This window comes from Labeo rohita, chromosome 5 (genome assembly GCF_022985175.1).
Source record: "Labeo rohita strain BAU-BD-2019 chromosome 5, IGBB_LRoh.1.0, whole genome shotgun sequence".
NCBI classification, from domain to species: domain Eukaryota; kingdom Metazoa; phylum Chordata; class Actinopteri; order Cypriniformes; family Cyprinidae; genus Labeo; species Labeo rohita.
The window spans coordinates 2,731,319-2,746,224 of NC_066873.1; the positions used below are offsets into that span (position 1 = coordinate 2,731,319).

The 14,906-nt window shown below is 37.1% G+C and overlaps 1 protein-coding gene across 1 annotated transcript in view; it reads left to right on the forward strand.

The window, feature by feature from the left end:
* The window catches only part of ank1a (ankyrin 1, erythrocytic a), a 140,518-nt gene that overhangs the window by 51,455 nt on the left and 74,157 nt on the right, over positions 1 to 14,906 (forward strand). The window contains exon 3 of the mRNA XM_051109689.1: positions 12,901 to 13,002. Coding sequence (XP_050965646.1) covers positions 12,901 to 13,002 — 102 coding nt within the window. The remainder of the gene's footprint in view (positions 1 to 12,900; positions 13,003 to 14,906) is intronic.

Below are 14,906 nucleotides of genomic sequence, written 5' to 3' on the forward strand. Positions count from 1 at the left end.
CGTGAGACGAGAAGATTTTCCCTGAGTTTAATAAAATGCCTCACGCAACAACACACTCATCCACATACATGGACATCATATGAGGAAAAATGTACACAAGCATGAATTTAACTCAGGTCACAAACAGAAAGGAAATAAAATAAAGAGAGACAGATGTCGGTAGAGTGAGTCATCTCTTCACTCTTCCAGAACATACAGACACCCGTTATGCACATGCACAGTTGTCAGTCTGCCACAAAACTACCGTAAATGCTCTAGTGGCCGTTACAACATCATATGTCATTAACCATTGGAACACTTTATAGTACAGTTAGTAAAAGCATTACAATACCAGCAAGGAAGATCAGGTTGTTGATGTTTGTCTGCCATTCTCTCTCTGCCTGCACAGCGTACATGAACGCACCGATGATGTATGCTGTCTGTGTGAACAGGGTGCGCAGAGGTATGCAAATACATTATGTTGACAGGCAGGTACGACAGTCTATCGTAATGTGTTGACTGAACATTTTGATAGGTTGAACATTTCTTGGTCCTACGCCTTCCACAGAATATATAAATATAGGTGCATCTCAATAAATTAGAATGTTGTGGAAAAGTTAATTTATTTCCGTAATTCAACCCAAATTCGAAACTCGTGTATTAAATAAATCCAGTGCACACAGACTGAAGTAGTTTAAGTCTTTGGTTCTTTTAATTGTGATGATTTTGGCTCACATTTAACAAAAACCCACCAATTCACTATCTCAACATATTAGAATATGGTGACATGCCAATCAGCTAATCAACTCAAAACACCTGCAGAGGTTTCCTGAGCCTTCAAAATGGTCTCTCAGTTTGGTTCACTAGGCTACACAATCATGGGGAAGACTGCTGATCTGACAGTTGTCCAGAAGACAATCATTGACACCCTTCACAAGGAGGGTAAGCCACAAACATTCATTGCCAAAGAAGCTGGCTGTTCACAGAGTGCTGTATCCAAACATGTTAACAGAAAATTGAGTGGAAGGAAAAAGTGTGGAAGAAAAAGATGCACAACCAGCCGAGAGAACCGCACCCTTGAGAGGCTTGTCAAGCAAAATCGATTCAAGAATTTGGGTGAATTTCACAAGAAATGGACTGAGGCTGGGGTCAAGGCATCAAGAGCCACCACACACAGATGTGTCAAGGAATTTTTGTCTTACCTGGGCTATAGAGAAGAAGAAATGGACTGTTGCCCAGTGGTCCAAAGTCCTCTTTTCAGATGAGAGCAAGTTTTGTATTTTTGTAGTCCTAGAGTCTGGAGGAAGGGTGGAGAAGCTCATAGCCCAAGTTGCTTGAAGTTCAGTGTTAAGTTTCCACAGTCTGTGATGATTTGGGGTGCAATGTCATCTGCTGGTGTGGTTTTGTGAAAACCAAAGTTATTGCACCGTTTACCAAGAAATTTTAGAGCACTTCATGCTTCCTTCTGCTGAGCAGCTTTTTAAAGATGCTGATTTCATTTTCCAGCAGGATTTGGCACCTGCCCACACTGCCAAAAGTACCAAAAGTTGGTTAAATGACCATGGTGTTGGTGTGCTTGACTGGCCAGCAAACTCACCAGACCTGAACCCCACAGAGAATCTATGGGGTATTGTCAAGAGGAAAATGAGAAACAAGAGACCAAAAAATGCAGATGAGCTGAAGGCCACTGTCAAAGAAACCTGGGCTTCCAAACCACCTCATCAGTGCCACAGACTGATCACCTCCATGCCACGCAGAATTGAGGCAGTAATTAAAGCAAAAAGAGCCCCTACCAAGTAACATACTTTCCAAAAGGCCAACAATTCACTAAAAATGTTTTTTTATTTATTATTTTTTTTTGGTCTTATGAAGTATTTTAATTTGTTGAGGTAGTGAATTGGTGGGTTTTTGTTAAATGTGAGCCAAAATTATCACAATTAAAAGAACCAAAGACTTAAACTACTTCAGTCTGTGTGTATTGAATTTATTTAATACATAAGTTTCACACTATGAGTTGAATTACTTAAATAAATGAACTTTTCCACGACATTCTAATTTATTGAGATGCACCTGTACATTGACAGGCAGGTAGGACAGCCTATCATAGCCTTCAGACCTAGGGATATGACTGGATAGACATTTTATGGTCCTATACATAAGCCAAGCGGAGGGTGAACCAACTCCAGGGTAAGGCTAAAAGCAGCTTAATCTATTAACTGCAAACAAACCCGTTTTTTTAGGCAAGTACCAGATATGTGTGTCATGTAGGCTAATAAACAGGGGTGCACGTTAGTGGTCCGCAGGTCCGCATGCATGACCAAAATAAGAAAATGGGCTGTGTAAATGAGTTCAGAGCGTACCAACATGGTTCCAGCTGTTAATGCACCGTTACCATTTTAGATTGACAAACTGTAATACTGTACAAGATTTCTATTCGAACTAGACTATTCACTGTTGTTTTCAAATCACAATGCAAAAACGTGACATTTCTTTCACTTACGCGCTTCACTGATCGCTCTTTAATCAGAAGCGCTAAACTCAGCGAGAGCGAGTATGCTTACTTGCCGGCAACCTTTCAAAATAAAAACTTATGTGCACCCATGCTAATAAAATATTTTTAATAGGACTGAATGTGTATTCACGGTATCGTAATTTAATAAAAAAACATAAGTTGCTAATTATAACGTTTTCATTTCCATGGTTATTCAAACGATGAATAAATTCTATACATTATCACTAACTTTGATCTATTGTGAGTTTAAGCACTCTCAAAAAAACAAAACTTTCGTTATAATCACTGAAGCTGTCTACACTGTGAAATGAATCTCTGACTTACATTGTATGTACATCTGAACTTTGTTTATGATAATATTCATCAATGAGTCATCAGAACGCCTCTGATTGGCCATTGCATTCTTAAGCTCAACTGAATCATGTAATTATAATGTGCAACACTGTAAAAACACGTAAAAAGAAATATAGTACAGCATGAGCAGATCTTAATTCAGTGCTGCAATTGACACTTTCCATGTAGTTTCATTTTGTTAGCAACAGATGTAATAGATTTCACTTAATTGTGCAGGGGCATTTTTGTCCACTTTGGTTGCATTTTGTGGCCAGGGGAATACTAAGCCTTTCTCAGACTTACAGATGCTCCGCCTATGGTCCTAAACCTTCCATAGATTATACAAATTCATTGAGACCACTTAACTTAGTGATTGCTATCGGGATGTGAAGAGACTTTCAACTAGTATAACAAAAACTGCTTTTGAACCAAATCACCCTGCCTTTAACCCTACCCCATACATGAACGCAACTACTACAAAAACTAGCTTATTTACTATCATTAAGCAGCAAATTAGGAGTTTACTGAGGGTAAAAAAAGATTCTTAGTTTATAGTGAATATGTGTTCCCTAATCTAAAGTGTTATCAGAAGAAAAGGTGTTTCCTAAATGAATACACCATGTACTTTCTGATACAAAAATGAATGAACACAAACTGTCAAAGTTGATTTGACGTTGAGGACAGTAAGGTGCTTAGCACTGCTGAAAGGGTGACTGTATGAGGTAAGGAGTGGTAGTTAGTCAAACTGGACAAGTCAGCATTAACTGGATGTAGGAGGGTGCTTGACCATTCATTGACTTGTATGTCAGGACAAGTGTTTTGAATTCATTAGATGGAATAGGGAGCCACTGTGAAGACAAAGTACAAAGGTTCAGTATCATTTGAGCTTTTGATTCTGGACAAGCTGCAGAAAGTGCAAAAATTGTACATTTAGAGTTACAACAGCTTGTCACTGGTGCAGTGCCTTTAAAATGACAACTTTGTACCTTATCTACCCCTCAAAGGTTCTACCCCCCAAAAAATAAAGGTGCTTTAAATGGTTCTTTACAGCAGTGCCATAGAAGAACCATTTTTGATTCCACAATGAACCATTCAGTCAAAGGTTCTTCCATCTGTTTTCTACCTTTTTATAATCTGAAGCACCTTCTTTCACCACAAAGAACCTTTTGTGAAACAGAATGGTTTTTCAGATGTTCAAGGTTCTTTATGGAACCATTTAGACAAAGGGGTTCTTCTATGACATTGTGAAGCACCTTTATTTTTAAGAGTGTAGAGTAGTGAAAGGTACTACTGTAAAATAAGGTACAAAGATGTCCTTTTGAGGGTACTGCCCCAGAGACGAGATGTTGTTTCCCTGAAGGTGCTATTTTTGCTCACTGTGTGTGGATAGTATGTGGGATGCATATGACAGACCGTCGTCCAGTGTGGTGCCAAGGTTCTTGGCTTTATGTGGGGAAATGACTGTGCTGTCTATGACGAGGTCTTGGCGAGGATGTTTCTCGGCCGGGACGAACAGCAGTGTGGTTTTCAGTAAATTCCGCTTCAGATGATGGGCATTTATCCATGCACAAATACATTTCCAGGTGATAACTTCACTAAGTGATTTGGTGTGAAGGCACATTTGATCCAAGTATTGATCCTGGTAGAACATGAATGGGTAGTTGGTGTGGAGATGAAGCAGATCCTTTTTATGGTGTCTGGTTAGTTATTTGCATATGGATAGAGATGATGGAGATCGTCTACAAAGTAACTTTAATATAAATACTTTGATGATTGGGGACTGTTAATTACAGTCTGAAGTGTACATTTTCTAAAGTGTAAATGTGAGAAAAATAGAACTTTTATCACATTATTTATCATTTGTGTGTATTATGCCATAATGAATAAGACAAGAGAAAAATCTGTGAGATTAAAGATTATTCCACATGAATGTGTTCGAATGTAGAATTGCACTCAGTTACATGACATGGACTAAGGCAATGTATGGAAACTTTACTTTAGATGAAGTTGAAACACAACATGAGGACAGTGCTGCAGTCATGCACAACAGTAGCACAGAATGCCCATAGCCTCATCCACTGCTGCTCGCAGGAGTCATGCATGGCTAATGCAGCACCATCTAGTGGCTCGTAAAGCATTTTTCACCAATAATTTCCTATGTGTGATTTTGGTATTTGCTGATTAACATCCAGTTTAGGTAACAAAAAACTATGCCATATTGTAAAGATAAATATTTCTTACCATTAAACATCTTTTCTTGATTTCTACTGAGCTTTTCCCCCCAGAAGTATTTCAATAGTTATTCTCACTGTTACTGTTAAAAGAAATGTTCACTAAAAATAAAAATTCTGTATTTTACTTATGTTTAGGACATTACACTATTAATTATAATTTGATTATTTGACAACATGACAAGAAAATAAACCGGATGCCTGACAGTATTGGATCTCAAAAAAAAAAAAAAAAAAAAAAAAAAAGTTTGTTCAATGAGGGAGTTAACCAACTTACTGCTTGCTAGTTTATATGCAAAATGTTAGATTACACTACATGCACGCTCACAAAATAAGGTACAAAAGTTGTCACCGGGATGATACTTTCAAACGGTATACCTTTGTACCCTTTTTTACCTCTAAAGGGTGCATATTAGTACCTTAAAGGTATGTATTAGTACTTAACGTGTAACTTTTTTTTTTTAGTACCTAAATAGTACATATTAGTACCCTCCGAAGGGGTACCACCACAGTGACAGCTTTTGTACCTTTTTTCTTTTTTTTTTCTTAATTTTTTAATTATCTATGCAAGTTTTGTATTGTAAAATGTAAGAAAGTAATATCAAATATATGTGGATGTAGAGAAATTGCTAAGAGATTGCTAAGAAAATGATTTTGTTGGAAATATTTTAACTTGAGAAAACAACGACAACAAACTCTCAAACCAAAGCAATGCAGTTATAAAACTGACCTCTAAATTGTAATAATGTGTAATAATCTAAATTGAATCGATCCAAACAACTTTCTCTCTATCAGAAAAGTGAATTCATGTGACCAACTTGAACCCACTGGGAAATCTGGGAACATGTTTCACTCTTACATGAAATTGTGTCAATTCCTATTGAAATGACTGGATTTCAAAGACAGCTACAACTCAATATCTTATGCAACTGTATTATTACTCAGAAAAAAATGGTAAAAACAGTTGGTAGCACTTTATTTTACAGTCCTGTTCCTCATGTACATACTATGTACTTACTATAGTAATTACTATAACTAGTTATAATTAGGTACTAACCCTGCACCTACACCTAAACCTAACCTTACCCCATGCAGTTAACTTATATTCCCCAGTACTTTATCAGGTAAGTTCATTGTAAGTACATAGTAAGTACATGCAAGTAGTGTACACGTACTGTAAGATAAAGTGCAACCAATCAGTCTTCACTTAGAAATTACTAGTAAATTGTACAATTAATTCCAAAGGCAAATAACATATTAAAATAAATGTGAACTTTCGAATGTGAAAGTTTGAAGTAGAATATTGTTATAAAATGTAATTTTTTTAAATTAATTTATTTTCTTTTAAAGTGTATGAATGGGTCATAAAAATATACTGCAGAGCAGGAATAGCTCTCGTTATTTCTTTGAAAGAATCAAAGATGAGTCCTTTGAATCACCTCTTGATTCCTGAGTCACCTCAAAGGGCCATGTGATTCACTGCCATTGCAATAAATCCCCTAGAGAGGGAATTGCCATAGTAATAAACACCAACCTGCTCACTAGAAAACGACCAGATTTTAATTGATAACCTGAGCTCTAGATGTAGTTTTGTTCCGTCCACTTCTGCAACACACATTTATTTGGGTGCATGTTGTTGGCATAGATGTCCTTTTCCCAGCGTGGGCCTAGGAGAGAGAAGACGGAGGGGCCTTTTCAGGCTGGGAGTGACAGATCTTTTATTGAAAGAGACTGGGCCCCCTCACACACACACACACTCACCATGCCCTCCCCATCCGTGTCTGGGCCATTGTCACCAGGCTTGGTACTCCTGAAGTACCCCCACCCCACCCCATCCCACCCCTCCAAGGGTCTTTGTCACTGTAAGTCCTTCTGCAGACTGAAACAGTGCCAAACCTCACACACACACATAATGTGTCCTTTTCCCAAAGGCTCATTCAGAAAGGCCCTTTGCTTGTCAGAATGCATCGAGCAGGTCTGCGCAGATCGAGAACGTTCGACAGAATGGAAAAACAGAGAGCGAGAGACTTATGCCATTATCTAGTTTTGGGTAGAAGTGTGTGTGTGTCGATATTGACAGCATTCCTCTGGAGATAAACCCTCTGGCCTCAAAGCCCCCAGCCCCACCCAGCCCCTCACAAGTGTGTATGTGTGTGTGTGCGTGCAGGGGGAAAGGGGCAGTGCCCAGACCCCTACACCCAGATAGAGTAACACTGCAGAGCAGTGAGGCAAAGACGTAGAGAGAGAGAGAGAAAGAGAAAGAGAAAGAGAGAGGGTGTACTGGGATGCCAACCAAGACCATCGTTTCTGGAGTAAGTACAACTTTCCTGAAGGTTCCCTCATATACTTTGTTGTTTTTGTTAGTTGTTGCGACATTGACCATTCTAGAAACTTGCTCTTGTTTCCAGTTGATTTTACCTCAAAAAAAAAAAAAAAAAACTGTATGCAAATATGTTTTGGAGCTACTAAATATATTCCTAATGCTATTTTGGTAACACTTTATTTTATAGTGTCCTTGTTACACATGTTACATGTGTTTGCTTTTGTAATAACAATGCATAATTACATGCAACTAACCCTAAATTAAACCCTCATATAGTAAATACATAAAGTTAAATAATTTTACTCAGTACTTAATTAATTATAACAAGGATGTCATAAAATAGAGTGTAACCGCTATTTTAATGTTACACTGCAAATACACCAAGAAGAATGTTTATTAACACCATATATTCACTATAGGGTTAGGGTTTGAAGTTGAGTGCTTGAAATTATGCATAATGTACTGTTATTAGTACAGTAAATGCATGTGTAACATGCACACATTAAAATAGTGTTATAGTAAATGTTACCAAAATGTAACTACACTTATAAAAGTGAGGCACTCATCCAGCCAGCAGCATTGTACGTTTATTTGCCCTTTGTTCGTGGGAGAATTTGGGCTCTGAGCTCCAACACTCCAACCCAAACTATTCCAATTTTTTACCTTGTTAAATTTTTACCTAATTAAACTGATTTTAAAAGTAGTATTAACATGATTGCGTTGAATTACACCAACAAAAGTCATTCATGAGGGTCGAATCAGGTATAAACAGCTCTGAAAGATGCAAATTTTCATTCTTTACGTAATGTGCAAGGGAGGGCAAAGCACTGAAAATGTTAAGGATATGCATGGGACTAAAAGGAAAGACATGAGAGAAAAAAGTTAAAAGGTGTTAATGGAGACTTTTGCATCGTGAATTTAAAAAGCACTTTGTTTTGTGATTTATGCAGCTGTGGCACAAACAGAAACACTTTTGCACTTGGTTTATAAAGTGCTGATCAGGACACAGTGGACCTCTAAAACAGATATTTAAAGTTTCACCTTAGATTTAGATTGAAGATTGTAAGATTAAGATGAAAAATCATGTTAAATACATCCTGTGATGTAAATTTCACAGGTTCCCAAAACATTTAGACACTGGAAGATATAATGTATGACTTTAGTTGTCAGAATCTCAAACTAAGTAGCATCTCCAAACAAATGCCCTTTTTTCAGAGGCATTTCTGTGATTTTAGTGGACGCATACAATCAGTTCCCCTCAAGTTCACTACAGCTATACTTCACACTATGGACACAAATGTTTGACAACAACATGTCAGTTTTGCTTATATTTAATATTTAAAAATGTGTAACCTTTTTATTTTGTGAAATGTTTTCTTTGTAAAGTATATTTGTAATAGCGATACTTAACAACATATTGAACCAAGTAGCATTTGTTTTATCAAGTGCAATGTGATTTACAGATTTTTAGATGTTGTTTAGATATGCAAATACATTTTGGAAGCACTGAATATTCATATCACTCTATTTTAACATGTTCACAGAGTAACTGTATTCAACGTGTACTTACTATTACTATTTAGGGTTAAGGTTTGCTTTTAGGTTTAGTTTCTTGAAATTATGCATCCTTTACTGTTATTACTATGTAACATGTGTAACACATTAAAATAGTCAAAGTACTACCAAAATGTGATTACAGCCAACTGTATTTTCAGCTATTTTTCCAGCAAAGTCATTTGCAGTTTTTTATCTGTACACCATGTTATATAATGCATGGTCAGTGAAACATGTCTTCTTGTGTTCCTGTGCATGCATAAAAATAGTTATTTCACAGGTTTCTCGGTTGGTTTATATGTTAAGTGTTAGTTTAGCCCTCCACAGGAATGCATGCTCTTTAAATCAGTCCGAAACACACTAGCATCACACATTCGTTCATTTATGATCCTGAATAATGAGCCCCAGATGCATCAAGTGCATCATCTCAACTTATGATGTAGAGACGGAATAGGGAAGTGATAAAACATGCATTTTATGCAGCAACTGCGGTTTACGCTTCAGTGTTGCCGGATTTAAGTATTAACATGTTTGAGCTGAATTTTATGGAGTTGTGACGTATAATCTCATTCAGTCCCTCTGTGGGAAATACACATCACCACCTGCTCTCGCATGAGCGGCTGTTGTTTGCTATGCAAGCACAGTTATTGTGATGGATCGCATTCTCTCTGTGTGTTTGCCTTTATCTGTGTGTGTGTTTCTCAGTAGAGGTGAGTTAAAGACTGGCTCTGTCTCTCTCTCGGATGCAGTCATAAACACACACACTGCAGTGTTGCGTCTCAGTGATGATGTCATCCTGTCTGCTGCAGTACTTCTGCTCTCAGAGAGGGAAGGAAAGCTAGGGCTGGGTGGAGACATGCTTATTTATCTTTTTTTCATAATGGTATATGAGGTTTTATTAACCGTTACATGAAATATAATTTGTTTTTGTGCCAGATTATTTATTGAAAGCTTTATAATTCACATCGAGGAATCAACAGGACTGCATTAGCCTACTTTAAGAAACAATAATGTTTATTTTGTTTCTAAATTACCTCTTTCGTGATGTTTTGGGATGTCGTTTCCAAGAGAGCCTATCAATTCTGGCAGCCTGGCTATTGAATCATGCAATATTAATAACTGGTCTTTGAGGAGGTTTAGATATCGCTGGACATTCATTCTTTATTTATGGTTTATTTTACAGAGGCAGTTTTCTTTTGAGTCAGAAGGGTCAAAACAGCATCTTTTGGTGTGTTCGGTTTGTTCTCGTGGCATCTATAGTGGTATGCCGTATAGAGGTGTGGAGAATATAGCAAGCCAAAGGCAAAGAATTAGGTGTGGTCTACATGATCGCCTCCAGCGTCTTATCTGCTGCAAACACACGCTCGTGTACAGTGACCTCACATTTTACGCATGCAGGGGACTCCAAAAATGCTTCAGAGTTAAAAAATGCATTACTAAAAAAAGGCAATCAAAAACTAAACCAAAAATCTAGACTAAAACGCTAAATTAAGACTGAAATCTGTTATTCTTGCTACTGTTTTTGTCCGTTACTCATGAAAACATACTTATAATTTTGATTCAGTTAGTTATTTTTTTCTTTATTTTGTGTTTTTATAGTGAATTTAAGTTTAAATTGAAGTACCTGAATTTAAAATGTTCAAATATAAGATCTTTTTTTGGATGGCATGATGCCATCCTATTTGTTTTGACTGTGTAAAATAGCATGTGGTGAAAAAAAATAATGAAATAAAATAAAAATTTGTTTGTCCAAAATAATATATGCTCAAAAAGTCTCAAAACGTACACATTATTATGACACATAGTTTCCACATCCAGCAAAATAAATACTTTTAGATTACAGCATACATTATTGGTCAAAGGTTTGGTGTTGGTAATATTTTTAAGGTTTTTAAAAGAAGTCTCTTCTGCTCACCAAGACTGCATTTATTTAATCAAAATACTGTATAGACAGTAATGTTGCAAAATATGATTGCAATTTAAAAGAGCTGTTTACTAATAGAGTATACTGTAAAACATAACTGCTGAATTTTCAGCATCATTACTCCAGTTTGATCCTTTAGAAATCATTCTAATATGCTGATTTGCTGAAACATTTCTGATCATTATCAATGTTGAAAACAGCGGTGCGGTACAACATTTTTTGTGGAAACCGTGATACATTTTGTTTTTCAGGATTCTTTGATGAGTAGAAAAATCAGCAGAACAGCAGTTATTTGAAATAGAAATCCTTTGTAACATTAGAAATGGTTTTACTGTCACTTTTGATCAATTTAATGAAACCTTGCTGAGTAAAAGTAACAATTTCTTTAAAAAAAAAAAAAAGGAGAAAGAGTCTTACTGACACTAAACCCCTTTAGTATAGTATTCTCAGCCAGAGTGATGGGAGAGAAAAATTGTGCTCCTAATTCTTATGAGGTCACTAAGTCGTCCCCATGCCAACTCACACTTTGTTGTTGAGCGTGTGTCCGTGTCTCCATGTACTTGTCAAGTATATTTGATCAGTGAACCAGCCCTGCTGCTCGTGAAGGTACACACTCTCACACTCTCACACATTCCCACCGCCGCCGCCGCCACCACAGCAACAACACAACACATGTAGTCGCCTTAAACTGATTCACAAGAGCATCTCAGTCTCAAGGACATGGAAATCTGTTCAAATGCACTTAAGCCACAGAAGTGATTGAATCCAGATGTGGAATTAAAATCTAAAAGCGTTGTTCTGGAATTATGCAAATGTGTACGTACTATATATAAACTGGCTTTTTAGAAATCATTTGGTCTTGGGCTGAAAGTGTGAAAACCTTTTTCTGCACTGAGTGTGTTTATCAGACAGAAGAAACCATGAAATGGTTCATTTCTTGCTTAATGAAGCATCTTAGGACTGGGGTGCCCAAACTTTTTCTTTTTTTTTTTTTTTTGGCTGTTGTTAGCTGAACCCCTATTACCAGCATGTATTGTTTTGAGAATCTAAGTAATGTTAACCTTTACATAAATATAATGAATTTCGTTTTAGTTCTAAATATTAATATATCTTCTTTTTAATGAATTAATTACACATATTTAATTTGGCACTGCCATTTCTCTCACTATCTCACACACCGCCTGCAGTTCCTTCATCAGCCCCTAGGTGGGAAACACCAGCTTTGAACATCAAGGTATGATGGTGAGAATGTGCTTTAAGTGTCATTAAGTATAACAAACTTTGTCTCCACATAAAATAATGTCTTAAAATTATTATTTGAGTCTCAATGGCAAATATTTTTATTTTGGTTTTGAAGATGCACTGCTACGAAAAGTTTAGTAAAAGCATTTTCTCTATTTAGGTGAATGTCATAAGGTCAGGAAGGTCACTGAAATAGAAAAAAAAACATCAGCTTTTGTCTCTATCTGTCTTTGTGTCTGACTGCTTTGGTTTTATTGAGAATACGTATCATTTGAGTTAAACAAATGAGTTTAGTTTTTTTTTTCTCTCTGTCTCTGATCTTTCTTACTCTTTCCTTTTGCAGTATTATATAGTCTACAGTCCGTTCTCTGAGATCATCTGAATGTTTGTGTACTTTAGGTCGACGAAATGCTTAAAGGTCTTTCTCATACAGAAAAAAAACCCCTCTGAAAACGATGTTATCATTATACTCAGTTGTGTGTGACGTAAAAATGTTTTTTGTGTATGTATCTAATGTTGAAAAGCTTGTGCTTCGGTTTGTTTTAATTTCAGTGTTTTCTGGTGTTGCCCCGTTTTGTTGCTGTTGTTGTTTGAGTTCAACATCAGTCTTTAAAAAGTGTTTTGTCATAAGTGTTATCTTATTTAACGCTCCTCACATGAGAGATTCTATGACGTTGCAAGTCTACTGAAATATAGATGGCTGGCAATAAAGCATATAGTTTTCACGATATAATGAGGTAATTAAAAAATCTAACTCTTTTAAATTCTACCCTCCTGTATTACTTCCTGTATTTTTTCTCAGGCTGATGCTGCCACCAGTTTCCTCCGTGCAGCTCGCTCAGGTAATCTGGAAAAGGCTCTCGACCACATCAAGAATGGCATCGACATCAACACAGCCAATCAGGTAAGAATCCCTCAACTCCCTGTACTCTGATTAATGGTTCGATTGAGTCACAGCCAGGCAAGTGAATCTTCTTACAGATAAATTCTTGATCTTGAGGGGCGCTCTAGAAGACAAAATGTGAAAGATGTGTGATCTCTAGACGATAAATCTAGCACACACAGGGCCAGATGACACGAGACCACTTCATTCTCTTCATTATTCCTGTGATGTGGCAACAGTCCTTAAAGGGGTGCTATTATGCTTTTTCACTTTTTGAACTTTAGTCAGTGTGTGGTGTGTATCTTTGGGCATAAAAAAGATCTACAAAGTTACGAATCTCAAAGTCCACTTCAAAAGGAGATATTTAGTTTTTAAAAAATCTCTTTTCAAGAACTACAATGAACGGCTCCTTTGGACTACAACGTTTGTTTTCCACACGCAATGATGTCACAACGTGGTCCATTAAAATATCAATAAATCAATCCGGCCCACAGAAATTCGAATTGTTGGAGGGAGGGTAGGGTGAGGTGGGGAATGTAGCCACAATCTACTCTGGTTGCCACGTCACAGACATGTGCAGTGTGTGGTAAGAGATTTATTTACCATACAGTGTAGATAGCTTCACTTATAATGCGAGTGTTTTTTAAAATGCAAAAACTTGCACTAGAATAATCAGTGATGACGTTCTTTGATAATGTTAGGCTGCTTTTAGTCTTATGCTGGAGCTGGTTTCGGGCAATGAAACTAAATATGTAAATAATAAAATACATTAGCACGATAATATCATGTTCACAGGCTGACGATAGGACCCAACACTACTGTAGCACATTATTTACACACAATCCATGCATCCTAGGTGTATATGACTTCCTTCTTTCAGACCAATGCAATCGCAGTTATATTAAAATGTATCCTGACACTCCCAAGCTTTAGAACGGCATAGACGGGTGTTTCTCTTCATCTGTCCAAAACAAGTCCAATAATATGCATCCATCCATAATAAAAAGTGCCTCACACAGCTCCGGGGGGTTAATAAAGGCCTCCTGTAGCGAACTGATGCATTTTTGTAAGAAAAATATCCATATTTAAAACGTAAGAATCACTTCAATCTAGCTTGCGCTAACAGCTGTGCACGGAACTTACATCTTTGACAAGGTGTGTGGCAGTACTGAAATACCGTTTAAGCTGTTCGCCAATCACAACACAGTGGAAGAGCTAACCAATCACAACACATTTTGTTTTTCGGAAGGCGGGCCTTCATTAAACCCAGAACTAATTGAGCCATTTGTGCTAGGCTGGGAGAGGTGTATTGTAATAATATAAATTATGTCAAAAATAATAAAAAATAGTGAGTTGTTCAGTTGAACTCAAGTTGCTTGTTGTGCCGTCTAAGGGTTTGCATCCATGGTGTAAGTTTGGACATTCATTACGGGTCTTTTCATCTGATATTTGTGCTAAAGTAGCTACTTTACCTTAGTGGACATCTGGGGAAAAATGGTTGGAAATAATTCTCTGTTTCCATGTCTGAATTGTGCACAGACTTTACTGTGTGTGTACAGTAGGTGCATTCATGTCCACTTCTGTTCCCTTTAGCTGGTTTGTACGCTGACATGTCCTGTTGTGTGGTGGACCTGCCTCAGACCAGCAGGAGTAAATGAGATGATAATGCCCTTTGATTAATGACTGCATGTGTTGTGAGTGATGACTTCAGCGTTTTGCTCCACTTAGTCGTCATACTGAAGTAAACGTGTGAGCAGGCTCACAGAGCTCTCTGGAGAGTGTCTACATGCACTGCTGAGCTCTTTCAGAAACCTGCTGCCAGACCCTTGAGCTAGGACAGATATACAGCAAAAACAATATTTTATTTGTCTTGTCTTACATTAAAATATCTAAGTCTAAAAACATGATATCTAATAATTTCAAAA